At 37.4% G+C, this 14,873-nt stretch overlaps 1 protein-coding gene across 3 annotated transcripts; it reads right to left on the bottom strand.

Moving 5' to 3' along the window:
• Window positions 1-8,614: 8,614 nt before the first annotated feature.
• On the bottom strand, window positions 8,615-13,745 carry LOC109044056 (mitochondrial intermembrane space import and assembly protein 40-B). Of its 3 annotated transcripts, none has more exons than XM_072306280.1 (4): window positions 13,588-13,736; window positions 12,841-12,998; window positions 11,982-12,072; window positions 9,751-10,005 (listed from the first exon to the last, which is right to left on the bottom strand). In XM_072306280.1, the coding sequence occupies exons 1-4, from the start codon at window positions 13,636-13,638 to the stop codon at window positions 9,793-9,795; spliced, it is 513 nt and encodes a 170-aa protein (XP_072162381.1). In that variant the 5' UTR covers window positions 13,639-13,736; the 3' UTR covers window positions 9,751-9,792. The 3 variants fall into 3 exon arrangements, with proteins under 3 accessions (XP_018917089.1, XP_072162381.1, XP_072162382.1); XM_072306281.1 differs by having other exon boundaries at window positions 12,958-12,998; window positions 13,588-13,734; XM_019061544.2 differs by lacking the exon at window positions 12,841-12,998 and having other exon boundaries at window positions 8,615-10,005; window positions 13,588-13,745.
• Between the last annotated feature and the right edge of the window lie 1,128 nt (window positions 13,746-14,873).

Raw genomic sequence — 14,873 nt, 5'->3', positions numbered from 1 at the left:
CTTATTTGTAATTTTTTTTCTGAATCCGATTTTTTCGTAGACCTGCATTTAAAAAAATTGCAAAATTTACCGCCCCTTAATTTTGCCGCCATAGGCCGCGGTCCATGTGGCCACCCCCTTAATCCGGCCCTGAGTGTGGGACACCTTCCTTCATACCTTGAGAGGTCTAGTGCCCCCTCAATTCCATTTAAATGAACACTGACTGGGTGACGCGTTTTCCTGCTATTCAAATTTCCATGAATTTTAGGGTAGAAATGCAAAGATTCAAAAACTCGGACGATATTTAAATAATTTTTTTCTTCGGGGAAAAAGAACAAGAAAATGGAGCTCGAAATTTTCGGAAATTTTCTTCGATATCGTTTCGGAAAATTTCCGGAAACTTCTCAGAAAACCTGGGAGTAGCTTTCCAAAAAATTTTGTTTAAAAAGAAATCATAAATAAAGGTGTGCAACATTGCAATCGGAGATAAAAACGCTTTTTTCGCGTGAAACGGTAAATTTTTGAATTCATTCACAGCAGGCGTAACGAGATAACTATTCGAACGCGGATGTACGCATGCTGCCGCTAGCCGGATTGAAGGCGCGTCACAATGAGCAAATGGTTCGACCGCGTATCCTTCCCTGTCTGGCGCGACAAGGCGCACGTAATTTTTACTCATTAGAAAAATATGAAACAGAACGAAAGGAAGGCACTTAAATCTATGCGATGGAGGACAAGAAAACACTTTCTGCCTGTCAAAAAAATGTTTTCGTTTGGTTTTACTTAGGCGCTTAATTTCTCAACTTTCCAAAAAAGTTAGGTCTGAACGGGCTTTCCAAATTATTCTATTGTGGGTTCAAACATAGCACTTGCACCTATTTATTGTATTCATGTACTCGTATTTACGTAATCCTCTACGTGTAGAGGGACCTAAGTCCACTACGGCAAAATTTACAGTGAAGTGTTTGCTTGCAATTTCTCAATCAAAAGCTCAGATTCCGAGATTTCAACGAAAACAGTATAAACAAGAAAAAACGATTACGATTTCATAAAGAGCAAATTTTGGACGGTTTAGTTCTCTTTCGTACCAAGAAAGGGGGCAAAGGTATGTTCTAACCGGAAAATTCAGTATCCTGGACATTGAAAGTTAGAATCAGAGATGACTTCTTCTCGGAACTGCGTCCGTTAAAATACAAACTTCAAACCACCATAACTCTAAGTAGTTTTATTTTGACATTTTTGAGTGTTTATTAGTTCAAAATATCTAGAGACCACTCTTCGAAGCTTTGGTACAAGTTCATTTTATGTTTTTTGTAAACTAAGGTCCCATTGTCCATCAACAGTCAATTATCAACAGTGAAACTGCAACAATGTACCTACATCTCGATTGCAGCGTTTCAAAATCTCTGTACCTATTTTTTAATTTTCTAGAGAAGACTGAACAAACATCATAGCTTAAAAGTTTTACAGAATATTCTTCACATAGTGAAACAATTGCCAAAATGTTCAAGTAATGATGTTGATTACCCAGTTTTCTATTAAAAAAATAATACGAGAAAAGAAAGTCTACAGCGTCACAAACTAAGATACAAGCTACTGCCGTTTCACCGTTGATATGGGATCTGAGTTTCAGCATGACATAGGTGAGGAATTTCCTGGAGGAAAAAATGGGAAATCAGAATATGTCTCAAACAATGCAGACAAAGAATAGCAAAAATCTCTCAATTTCAGTACCTATAAATTGCGTTAAATTCAAAAGGCACTTGGATAATAGCTTTGAACCGAATGAGAGTTGAATAACTATTTACTAAAAGAGCACCCATAAGACTGCATTAAATTTTTCAGCATTGGATCACCTCAACTTGTTACATAATCTATCATTTCATCTTCCCTTTTTCCCATTGTGAGAAGGTATGCAGTTTCACTGCCACCATCCACAAGATATTTAGATCCTATTCATCAATATCATGGTTTATTGACTTTCTCTTTTGTCTCATAGAATCAATATTTTGATGAGAAGGCGTAATATAGCAGCTTCATACTCTTCTGATGGTCATAAGCAAAAGCTGCCTCATAACACTTCGCCTGTGAAGAAGGAAAGACTCGTCAAGTGACAATGGCTTGGGAGGACCTATTTTTTATAATGAATATGCTTAAAGTCTTAAAATTAATCCATGGGATTTCAGATTCAAGCAAATAGACAATTCCCGTAAAGAGTGAGATAGGTACAGTTACTTAGATGTCATTCAAACTTATTTTTTCACACGAAAAATAGAACTTTAAAATTCACACACTATTGAACTAAGAGACAGTACCATCATCAAAATATTTCATCAGACGACCTCTATTCACCATTCATGAGTCCGATTCAAACCCCCTCCAGACTAAAAATGAAGAAACATTCTTACCGATCAAGAATACAGATAAGATAACTGACTCGTGATCTTGCATGGCGCAATAAAAGAGAGATTACTTAGTTGAAGAATGATCAGAACACAAACAGGGGGCTAAGTACATAGGTATTTTCTAAGGCAAGAATTCTGGATCAACTGTTCACCGATAGTAAAGCTCATCATGGACAATACACAGTGACCATCATTTGACAGGCAGTAACTGGATGCGTAATTTGATATATTTGAGCATAATATTGAAGCAGTGAACGCTAGTTTCCGTCCCGTGAAATCAGGGACTTCATGGACAGGAGAGGAACCATGTGTCCGTGGGGTGTGCGGTTCCTAACAACTCGGCCGCATCCACCGTCATACTGCAATTCACGTCATGAATTCTAAGTGGTGACAACCTAATCAAATGCATGGCAACAACCATCCAAAGTTTCCTGAATACGCTGTAATTAACAAAGGGGCCTTCAAGATACTGTCACGGCTAGCATCTGAGCGTAATAAACCTACCAAGACAGTTTAGGCCAATGATGCGTTTGAGAGGATGTTCGGGGAAGAAAATTGTGAGTGGAAACAAACAACAGAAAATGGGCAATGACATGAGGTAACATGGAAGCCCAAAAATACAGGTGCATGAGAAGTGGATAGTAGACAGACTGTACCTCTTTTTCTCCTTCACAGGTTTGGCAGACAACTTTTTATCCATTTTTTGAAGAATTGGGGCGCACTAAAATTATAAATCACACACACACAGCGTAATTAGACACTGGAACCAACGCACAACTAAAGATTAGCATACGAAAAAGCAAGGAAAACACGCAATTTTTATGGAAACTGTTAACACGACGTCCGAGGTAATCACCACTATTTCCCTGAAACGAAATCTTTAGGGAATATAAAAGCAAAAGTTTGGGCCGTCATTGGCACGGCGGTTTTTCGTATGTACGAAAATCACAACAGCACGATTGAACTGACCGATAAAACTTAAAAAACTGACCAAATTTTGTTTTGAAAATCGGACTTGCACATAGCCTACTTCCAGATTTCCTTTAACACAACATCGAAATCGATATCGAAAAGCGGCCATTAGAGGCTTCGATCCCTCGATTTCAAGGCTACCGATACTATCGATCTATCGAACTACAGATGAACTTTGAGCTTGGTGTCCAGCAAATCTCGTTTCTTATCACCACCAACAACGAATTTTTCCATCTATCAGCGGACATCACATTGCCAAATCTTTAATAAAATCTGGATTATTAACCAATTCAAATATTGTCATTATTGGTGGTTTCTAATCGAGGCGCTCCTTGATAAATACAGGGTGTACCAAAAGTCCGTCCCACCCTGCTAACTTTTGAACGAATTGAGGTAGGGTAATGAAACTTTGGGAATATTCCTATCTCAAAGGGGACCATCTTATGGGGGGGGTCAAAATTTTGGTCCCCCCTCAGGGGGGGCGCGGGGGGCCCCCAACTTTTTTTTTTCAAATGGCAACCCCTATCTTGTGATACATCATTCGAAAGAGCATAAAAAACTAAGAATTTTGGCGCAAACCGCAGATCAATATCTTAATTTTTGACCGAGTTATGATAGGTCAAAGGTCAAATTTGACCTATTTTCAAAAAATCATAACTCCGGTTCAAATTATCGTAAAGAAAAAAATAAAACGGGAAAATTTACCAAATTGTGTCCGCTTTTAAGTAAAAATTGCAGAAATCACTTCGCTGTAATTTTAAGGGGGGGCTCGGACCCCCAAATACGTCAATTCAAAGGTCATTCAATTTTCCCGCGAAAAAAGGCAATTTCCCCTAGATTTGCCTCCACATTATCTCAGTAAGGTCAAAATTAGTTCAACATTACGTTGGCAAGTCCCCAAATTTCGGGAAAAGTTAACAAAAAAACGAAATTTAAACGGTCAAATTTAATCACCTTCAATTTCGTTTTTTTTTAAACTTTTCCCGAAATTTGGGGACTTGCCAACGTAATGTTGAACTAATTTTGACCTTACTGAGATAATGTGGAGGCAAATCTAGGGGAAATTGCCTTTTTTCGCGGGAAAATTGAATGACCTTTGAATTGACGTATTTGGGGGTCCGAGCCCCCCCTTAAAATTACAGCGAAGTGATTTCTGCAATTTTTACTTAAAAGCGGACACAATTTGGTAAATTTTCCCGTTTTATTTTTTTCTTTACGATAATTTGAACCGGAGTTATGATTTTTTGAAAATAGGTCAAATTTGACCTTTGACCTATCATAACTCGGTCAAAAATTAAGATATTGATCTGCGGTTTGCGCCAAAATTCTTAGTTTTTTATGCTCTTTCGAATGATGTATCACAGATAGGGGTTGTCATTTGAAAAAAAAAGTTGGGGGCCCCCCGCGCCCCCCCTGAGGGGGGACCAAAATTTTGACCCCCCCAAAAGATGGTCCCCTTTGAGATAGGAATATTCCCAAAGTTTCATTACCCTACCTCAATCGTTCAAAAGTTAGCAGGGGTGGGACGGACTTTTGGTACACCCTGTAGGCATGGACAAGGACTCACCTACTCTCTCTCTCTCTCTTGAATTAGATCTGCTGGAAGCAGGGCTTGAAGCAGCTGTTAATTACTCGTCAATTTTTTTTACATGTAACAGATCGTACCCCTCGATAATTATTAATTATGCGTGATGCTTGGCTCCATCACAGTTAGTACCTACAAATAGGTAATTACCTATTTTAATCTTCCTCGCCATGTACTAGTAGGTTCCTACTAACTGTAGTAACGCCAAGACACGTTTGAACTTATAACCCCCTCCCCCCCCCCCCCCCCACCAACAAAAAAATGTAAAAATCTTGCCTGTCACAATGATCTTGAATCTGTCATGTGATATTAGGTACAGATGTTCGTAAAAAATCTTGTTCACTCTTCGAATATTTTTCTATTTTCATCAACCTACGAATATTTTGCATAAAACCTGAAAAACCGATTATTCTTGACTTATAAGTAGGTACGAGTTTTTCTTCGGGTGCGACTTTAAAGTTGTAAAAATTGACTCTCTCTTGCATAAGCGTAATCAGCAAAATTTTACGTGGCATGGAGGGGGCAAGGCAAGGACCCATTTAAATTACATATTGCTGCTCCCTCCAAGGAGGTCGTATCATTCACTATTTTCGCTCGCTGAGTCACGATTACTTCTCAGGGCGCAAAGCAGTCCTTTCAAATAAAACACTTTCCTTCCTGGCAAGCAATATCTATGGGCAAAACTAGGAACTTTTTGTGGGGGAGGGGGGTGGACAGGTACCTCATTATAAGAGGCACCGAGAGAAACCCCAGTAACAGAGGTTTGTGAAACTTTCCTGGCTCCATAAGAGGGTTCGGGGCATTTCCTTTCATGAGGCCGGGAGCCTCTCCTATACAATTTTGAAAAATTGAGTCGTCTTAGAAGCAATTTTGAGTGATTCTCACAGAATATTTGATTAAGTAAATTACAATTTCAAAGATGGAAGATAGTGTCATGCTCTGCATACTTAGCATAATTGTAATCCTGCACATTCCTTGGAACGGGCAAAATAGATGTCTGAGGGAGGCATAACCCCCCCCCCCCCCCCCCCGTAATTTCACCCGCGGCGATATCCCTGTTTTTGGTTCATCATTTCCGGAGTGTGAATACTTTTTTTGAGAGAGACTTTAGAAAGCGGACCAGGACGACACGCGAGAAGTTGACTGCGTCAATAAAACGCCTACGAGTCATTGACTAGGCAATTGTTCGTACATGCCGACTCCATGCGTTTAAATTCAGTGGGAGAGTATTTACGTACGCACTCCGATGAAAAACGGTGGAAGAGATTGAGAAACTTAAAGTGAGAGAGGCAGATACTAAAGCCCCTCAGACGGAAACTCTATTTGTTCAGTGCAGCAGAGAAGCAGATTTGTTGTAAAAAATATCAATTTCCACAAGTCAATTTATGAACGCTTTTTAATACTGAATCTCAAGGACAATAGGTCAAAATTTCAATCCATAATCTGCATAATTTTTAATGTTGAAACCGCATTTACAGTGAATGATCATTTTGGAGGCTGGGAACACCGCCAGCAATCATTGGAGGCGTTCCTCTTTAATCTTCAGCTTTCCTCCTACTACCTACATTGAGATGACTTGGAAAAAGTCAATGTTTGGAATTTTGTTGTTGAGTGCGCCAAATGATGGAGTATTCAACTCCTGTGAGCTGTGGTCGAGTCATTTCCTTGTTTCCCCCTCCTTAAAATCTCTTTGGCCAGACTCAAGCACCAATTATAGGTATATTTAAAAAACATGCTTGGCGAAGCAGCCACTATAAAAATAAAATTAAAATTAAATTAATGAAAAGAATTGAATTTCTGACCATTATGCTGCGAATTTTTTATTATTTATTTATTTCTTAATGTATATATATTAAATAAATAATAAAAAATTCGCAGGATAATGGTCAGAAATTCAATTCTTGACATTACTTTTAATTTTATTTTGATTAATTATTCTATTACTCTCTACTTATTATTTCTTGGGTTCGGCCTTCCTCCAAGTAGGTAGGTAAGTAACTGGGCAGGATTCCTTGCTTTCACTAGTTTTTTTTTTGGTTTTATTAATTCTTCTTTTTTATGAAAAATATTAATTTGTTAAGTATTTAAATTACTTGATGCAGGCCCCTGTACTCCCTGTCCCCTTTTGTAAGACTCCTAATCAACCCCCCTCCCTCCCTCAAAGTTTCACAGAATAGTTTGGCAGGCCATGCCACTTGGGCATGGGTACTACAAAACTGAAGCTGATCTCCTGATATAGATTTAAAGTTTCTCACACTTAAAATAATGTATTTACTTAGGTGATTTTACACTGCGACATTTTGTGCATGGGAGTCATGATAAAGGGCTAAAAACAGCATTCACACTAAACAGCCTCTTGAAAGTTGTCTGATTGTGGACTCCTGGACTTCTCTGAACAACTGAGCTGATGGTAAAGAAGCATTGGCCCATGATACCCACAGGCAGCCCTACCTCCTGGCATCGATTGTTATGATATTCTCAACCCAACCTTCTGCTTTTTAAAAGAATAACCTTACCAAGCTGAGAGCAATAAAGCATTAGTCTCTATTTTTCCCACTTCTTTGAAGAGAGACCTGACAATTACACATTTTATTACTGACAAAAGCAAATGATTGAGTAAGAGCTTCAAGTAACTTGATTTACCTAGTGCTCCATGGCATAAAATATTTGGATTAAAATAAGTTTGCGGCTCATTCTTTAATTTGAGACTCAAGTTTAGGTATACAAGTTTATCACATGCCATCCCTTAAAATTCTCCACAGAGGGTAACTTTCTCATTAGATCTGGGTTAAAATCTTGTGTGTATACATTGAGCATATTATAGATAGACATAATGGTGGAGAACCTGTAGAATTTTGCATTCAAAGTCATTTAAAATTTTGCATTTCTTAAAAAGTGACAGTATTTTTTTTGAAAAATAGACCCTTATCAAAATAGTTTAAGGAGGCAATCCTCTTGAGAAAAACACATTTTTGCTTTAGAAGCCTTCAGAGTGAGACGAATTCAAACGTTATGGCTTGGCTAGGTTTACGCTCCCATTCTTGGAAGAATGCCGTAGCTTGTTTAATTGAACCGTCCATTCTCCAAATGACATAAACGTCAAAATTCCAAAATTGAGAATTTAATTAATTATTATTGCCTGTACAGGTAAAAAGAGAGATATCACATTTTTAATGCATTTCGCTATCCCCCTTATTAACTAGACATTGAATTTTTTTTTTTTTTTTTTTTTTTTTTTTTTTAATTTGATGATTGAATGGACATAAGTGCCAAGTCTCACTTTTTTCAGAGAAGAGTTCGCCACTGCAAAGTTTATTGAGCAATAATAATTTCAGAAAGACAAATTGATATCTAAAGAAGCGCACATTTATTGACACGCAAAAATTAGCAGCAGAGGGAATGATACAGTTTCAAGAGACTGGGGCTTATGTCATTTGGAAAATGATCAGCATGATCAGATTTTGTAATTTTTTCCTAAACGAATGTCTTACTACAAGAGAAGTGGCAAAAATTCATCTTTCATGATTTCAAAATAACTGTGTAATCTGGTGGGAAATACTTTCTAAAGTATTGTAAATTTTTCAAATAAAGTGATTTATTTTGGACAGTTCAAAAAGCCAAATTTCAGTTTGGAAAGTCATGGCTTGATTAGAGGAAAATAAAATTGACAAACTAAGAACTCATGCTTTATTGCATTCTTACACGCTAAAGACTGTGCAGAGTTCTCAGAGATTGTTCTGATGTTATGCAATTAAGAACAACAAAAAGACAGTAAAAAAAATGAAACATATTCATCCAGATTTAAGAGAAATAAAGACAAAAAACTACCCTAGGTGCAAAACATTTGTAACACCTTAAAACTAGCTTAAAGCAAAACATACAAAACTTGTAAGTAACGAAGGACAATGACCACTATACTCAGGCAAAAGAGGATGCTTGAATTTCCTATGAACCATTTTCAACTATCAGAGCTTGACTTGAACCAGTTACATCAGGTTTTTCCCTCCTTACCTTCTCTACTTCTTCACTCATTCTTTTTAACACTATTGAGCTTGAAGAGTCTGTTCCAAATTGTGTTCAGGTAATGGACTACTTTTGTATATTCCCACCATTGCAACTTTTCCTCACATGGTAAATTAGCCACAAATACAGATGGGACATTAATCGTTCAATACTGCTGATCAGAGTGACCTACTATCATGATAAAACGAAAACTTTCATAAGTATGAGCAAGTATGAGTCTAGTTGACTGCCTTAACACATGAGGATCATACTGCGTTTTAAAATGGTTCGATCACATCCAAGCTTCTTCTCCCACAAGAATACAGCTCGTAGCTTTACTGACTACAAATAAAGATATTCAACTTTTTCCTTCAAGATTTGATTTAACTTCTTGCACCTCTGACCCGCTTGGTTTGCTAGGATTTGGCCCACTTGGTTCTCTATCATCAAGATCAAAATCATCATCATCATCATCATCTCGGTCATTCTCATTCAAATCATGATGGCCGTAAACACTAGGATACTTGGACATACAATTCTGCATTGTTCTAAACTCTTCAAAACAGTCAGAACCTTTGACTTCTTCTTTACTGTAGTGGAAACAAGAGAAAGCTTCCCTAAATTCTAGACCACATGGCCCAGTCGCCATGCCCCCTAGACATGGACAGTTCCAGTTGATTGTTCCGTCTTGATTTATAAGGCCAGGGCCCTGCTCTGGTTCCCCTAATGTAACTGAGCTAGGTTGCTCGTGGTTTTCTTTTGTTGCAAATATGATTAAATCTTTGCCTTCTTTGCGACAGTATGACATGGTTGATTAAATTATTTTAAAGAGGTTAAAAATAGAGGAAATTACTCGTGGGTATATGTTCGGCTATTGGATAGCAAGGACAGAGCGTTCGGTGATACTTTGTTCACAAGGTAACTGCAGTTAAAACCTTCAAATTTTTTTGTCAAAGATATGGCAGCACGAAATTTCACATAGAATTCTCTGGAGCACACAAAAATACCTCGATGATTCACCGTATCATAAGAGAGTAGTTCAATGAATTCGTTGATCCCCACCTGAAAAAGAACAGGAAACTTGGTTAAAAACAGAGAATTTCAAACAAATAAAGCAATTGTGAAATAGATCCGGCAAAAATCTGATGAGAACTAAGGAAACAAAATCAAAGACTAAAATTATCGTTCTAAACATATTACTGAGGCCCAATAGAGAAGATGTTGCAAAACTTTGTTCCTAATAATGGTTTTTCTAGTCAACGTAAAAGAACTTTTTTAGCTATCGTCCTGTGAAGTAAGAGCTGAGAGACAGAGCCAAGGAAACCTTTGGTCCATTGTTAATAAAATAAACCATTAGTGCTCGCTGCTCATTGAAACAAAGTGACCCAGGTAAAAACTTTTGAAGAGAGCAAACATAGGAGGTTTTAGGGTTGATATGAGTGGTTTTTAATTTCTGATGATGAACCGTCAATAATTAAGGAGATGGAAATTGTTAACTGACATTGAATTAATTGTTATGATGATTGAGTTACAGTGAACAGTACTTATTCATTGTTAAATCATCTTTAACTAAATTGACACTCACTGATGAAAAACTTTAAGTTCCTCAGATGTGGACAATTTTTCAAATTCATACTTAGATACTTTTAGGAACTACAAACGCAGAATGAACTCTACAATAGGAAAGTATCAACAATGGAATACTAGACTAGGTGGGAATGAAGGCACAATGGTGTGTTTTCTCATCAAAATTTCACATAGAAAACGATTTGTGGAATAAAATTATGTAAAATAACTCCTGACCAAGATACAAACATTTTTCGACACATTAATTCAGACCTCCTGCTTATAAAAAAAAACCTCTTTGAGTTAAACCTCTCACTAAGCGTTACTGTAATAGCCTCTGATGTACTAAAATGTGGCAACCTCAATCTCCGCCTCTCAACTCAGATGTTGCACACTGTTTACACTTCGAGCAGCACAGGGCAGGGTGAGGACACTGCTAAACTAAGGAGCCTTCTGAACCAAAAATCATTGTAGTGCGCAATTTGATTAACAAAGGCTGGTTTTTCTTTTAAGTGGAAAATTTAAATTTTGAGTGACCAGCACTGAATAAGAACGTTGATATCTTTGGTTTGGAGTTAATTTAAGTTATTTTCATTGCGCTAATCAAGGTTTCTTTGAAGTTTGTAAGATGAAATATTAAAACGCTTAAAGTTGTATTCTGTCCAGTGATCAATTCAAACTGGCCCATCATTAGATCCCCAAGTTTTTATAGGTGTTTCACAGATTTTCGTAAACCAGCGTAGGTATCAACTACACTGCTTTTTGAATGCCATAATTATTGAAATCTTACTCATACCTGTAATTATTTCAGTTGTAAAAATGAAAATCCTGGAAAAACAAGACACATAATTCTGCTAAGCACTGATCTTAATCAACAATGATCAAAACAACCGCCCCATGAAGAAAGTAAAAACTCTCCATTATGAATACTCATGGAGAGAATAGGGTTTTGGAACAGCAGATTATTCATTGGAATAAAATACTCCTTGAAGTGAAATTAGGATGGAAAAGCCCCGCTTTTCACCCACACTGAGATACCTGAACTGAATGGTGTGTGGTCAATGACACAGACAAAAGAAAAAGGTTTGGGACGTGTCATGACACCAAAACCAAAGCTAGAGCTCACACCAAATAATTTTACACACTTTTAGACTGCGACAGAAAATCGTCTGACGTCATTTTAGCATGGAAAGTAAAAGCAAGAATCAAGATGGTGGATCTTCAGTTGCTGTCTAAAAGTGGGTAAACTTATTTGGCATGGACTCAAGGAGAAATCAACAGAGAGGACTTATACTATAGTTGAATTTATTGGACCAATCGATTAATTTCGGGGCCGGTGCTCTGAAATAACATTGAGTGTTAAATTAATCACTAGTACAGTGTAGTACAGAAGTACTTTCTTTGAAACATTGGCTTGCAATAAGAGCTAATGCTCTGAAAAAAGAATACTACTAATAAATGTTGAAAATTACCTGGCCGAATAAAATCTTCACTGATTTCATAACATGGTGTTTAAAATCAACAGCTGAGATTTCAGAGTGTTTCGGCAAAACCTCGAATTTCCTGAGAAAAAATAAAAAAGAATTTACACATTCAGTTTGCTTGGTGCTTGCGAATTAAAAAAGAATTGATTTAGTGACCAGAGCAATGTACATCTATCAATTCAGGCCATGAAGATCCTTACTCAAGAGGAAAAAGGGGCATAAAAGCTGTGTTGTTCGAGGACAATGGAGACAATTTAAAACACTACCTGGGCAGAGATGGCTCCATTTCCCCATCCACATACATAAAGGGGTTGACCCCAGGCTTGGCATCAATCTCTCAACTGAGAGTTGAGTAAAACTTAACGGAAAGGGCTACTGTGTTTTTAGGTACTCACTGAGAGCGAGTTGTAGTCCGAACGAATGAGGAAGACCTGGAGCTGCATAGAAGGCTGGAAAATATTCATTTTCCAGCACTGAGAAGTTCAATTTTAAAATCGTGGTGCTCAGAAGGGCATAAGGAATATCATACCAAATAAAATCAAAATTTAGCCGCTGCAGGCTTCTCAGTATTACAAGCATGGTTCTTTTCAATTTGCTACTTTAAAGTTTCAGAAAGAAACGAGCCAACTTCATACCATCAAATTTATTTAAAGTATTTTGTTAGTTGAGCATTTAAGTCAAGGAAGTGTTCAAGAAATTACGTTGACTAGTATTAAGAAGAAAAATAAAGTAGGTATCACAGGAAGTCAGCAACATAGCATTCAAATTTTCATAGAATCAGGCAAAAAAAAAGAATGCACAAATGTCACATCAAAAAATGGCATTTAAGAAAATTATTTGTTCTAACCACTGATGATTGATGTATTCAGGTTGATGCAACTTTAATCCATTCTTAATTTCCCCCAGTCGTAGTTTCGCACTTTGTTTATCAATATGTTGACGGCGTAAGTCCCCAATCACATACCTGGTTTGCGGTGTCTGAAAATCTCCGCATCTGTTATTTTTCTAAAAGAGAACAACTTGACATCATTCCTTGAAATTTTCACAAAATTTTCTTCGCACAGAGAAGAAAAATCACGGCAGTTTTACAGAATAGACTTAAAGTAGTTTTCCATTTCAAAAATAAAGTATGATCGGAAGTCTGCGACGTTGCAAACCGAGTTATATGATTGCTGACTTACACCACCGATATTCCTTTCCATCAAAACTGCACTAACAATGGATTACTGGTGGATTCTACTACATCAAATGTTCCTAACAGAAATTCTTATGGTCACCGAAGAGAAACTTCACATGTTTACATGACCAAGTTCATGGCGCTTCACCCACACTCACTTGAAGATGTGGTGACACAGTAAGCAGAAGAGCAGATATCATTTCATAGGTCTTTTGCTGGAGGGGCATCAAAAAACTAAAGTTTAGGGGTAAAATGTGAGGAATGAGGATCTGTTGGTTTCTTCGATTTAGAAGCTGGAAAGATGGTCTGAGATGAGTCAGAATCACATGCTCAGGGACAGGCATGGTGGACACTTCACATGATATTATGAACAACTTATGAACGACTTGCGATAGAAAAGTGGCAAAGGTTACTCACAAAGACACATCCAGGTAATAGTTGGAAAGCATAACTGCATTTTGAAGCCATCAAAAATAAGAAATACGCGGAAAATCGATGAGAAATTCGTCAATTCGTAGTGTAGTGTTCTTCAAGTGAGGTTATGTCAACAAACGGCGTCAGCGTTGCTGATAAGAAGTGTCCAACACTCACCAAAGAACAAGTTTGCCTACGCGCTGGATTTAAGGCGTTTCATGCGCTTTTTTTTATACATATTATGTATAGCGAGGGCATTACAATGTAATGTCCCCATTAAATACAGAATGGAGCATTGAAAATATGTTTTCAAGAATCCCTCATTTATTCTCCTCTTTGAAGATACTTTCCAAAAAACGACATCGCAGTATTTTGCAAACTCTCCACAACTTACTTATAGATTTTTATTACATCCCGGTCCCCCCTTCGCAGCTTCAGATTGAGCCCCCCCCCCACTATACTCGCGTCACTACTGATAAAAGCCATCATATGCAACTTTACATACGTAGCATTGTCAAGATGCCGCTCTATGTTCTCAATATCCAGATTCTTGGAGCCGAAGAAGACACGGGAGAACAAATCAAAATCGGGAACATAGTTTTCCAGGAAATTTTAAGGTACGCACAAAGACTAACTTTAAGATGAATTGCAAACGGAGTATATTTTACCACTATATTTGTGGGGCTTGAAAGACAGGGCGCATAAATGCAGTTTTTGCTATTTCGAGAATTACGCGTTTGAAGTTTCGAAATTACATGGATCCTCATGGCGGAAAGAAAGTTCAAACCTACTTTTTGATGCTTAAAAAGTGGAATATGAAAGCGAATTTTTCACAGAATTTGCATTAAGACTACTTTTACTTTAAATCATTATTATCTCAATGAGTTCAAAAACTGCACTTATGAGCTGTGTCCTCCAAGCCCCTCATTTCTGGTTCAATCATAAAATTGCCTATCTGCACAAGGAAAATCAAAGTGGGAGAGGAAAAGTAAGGAGAAGAGGGAGCAAAGAAAGATACAGAAGGAGAAGAAAAGATCGAAGAAGGGGAAGAAGAAAAATGAGTGAAGAAGAAGAGGAAGAGAGTGAGAAGGAAAAAATTAAATGAAAAGAGGAAGAGGAGAAGAGAAGGAGAAGGAGAGAGAGGAAGGGTCCAAATTGCATGTAAAATTTCTGTGGTACATTCTCTTCTGTTTATATATTGTATCAGGAAGGGTAAAAGCACTGGTAACACGTTTAAATAAAAAGAAAAAAAAACGTTGAAACGATACCACTATTTGAACTCTTGCGAG

Source organism: Bemisia tabaci, chromosome 1 (assembly GCF_918797505.1).
Source record: "Bemisia tabaci chromosome 1, PGI_BMITA_v3".
NCBI classification, from domain to species: domain Eukaryota; kingdom Metazoa; phylum Arthropoda; class Insecta; order Hemiptera; family Aleyrodidae; genus Bemisia; species Bemisia tabaci.
The sequence above is the reverse complement of the archived record's forward strand: the minus strand, read 5'-3'. Positions and strand labels throughout refer to the sequence as shown.

Excerpts from the sequence above, each read along its gene's own strand:
- LOC109044056 (XM_072306280.1), bottom strand. The coding sequence starts at position 13,638 with ATGGCTTCAAAATGCAGTTATGCTTTCCAACTATTACCTGGATGTGTC. Across the intron at positions 12,999-13,587 it reads TATTACCTGGATGTGTCTTT|AAAAATAACAGATGCGGAGA; the intron begins GTGAGTAACCTT and ends GTTCTCTTTTAG. Across the intron at positions 10,006-11,981 it reads TGAAGATTTTATTCGGCCAG|GTGGGGATCAACGAATTCAT; the intron begins GTAATTTTCAAC and ends GTTCTTTTTCAG.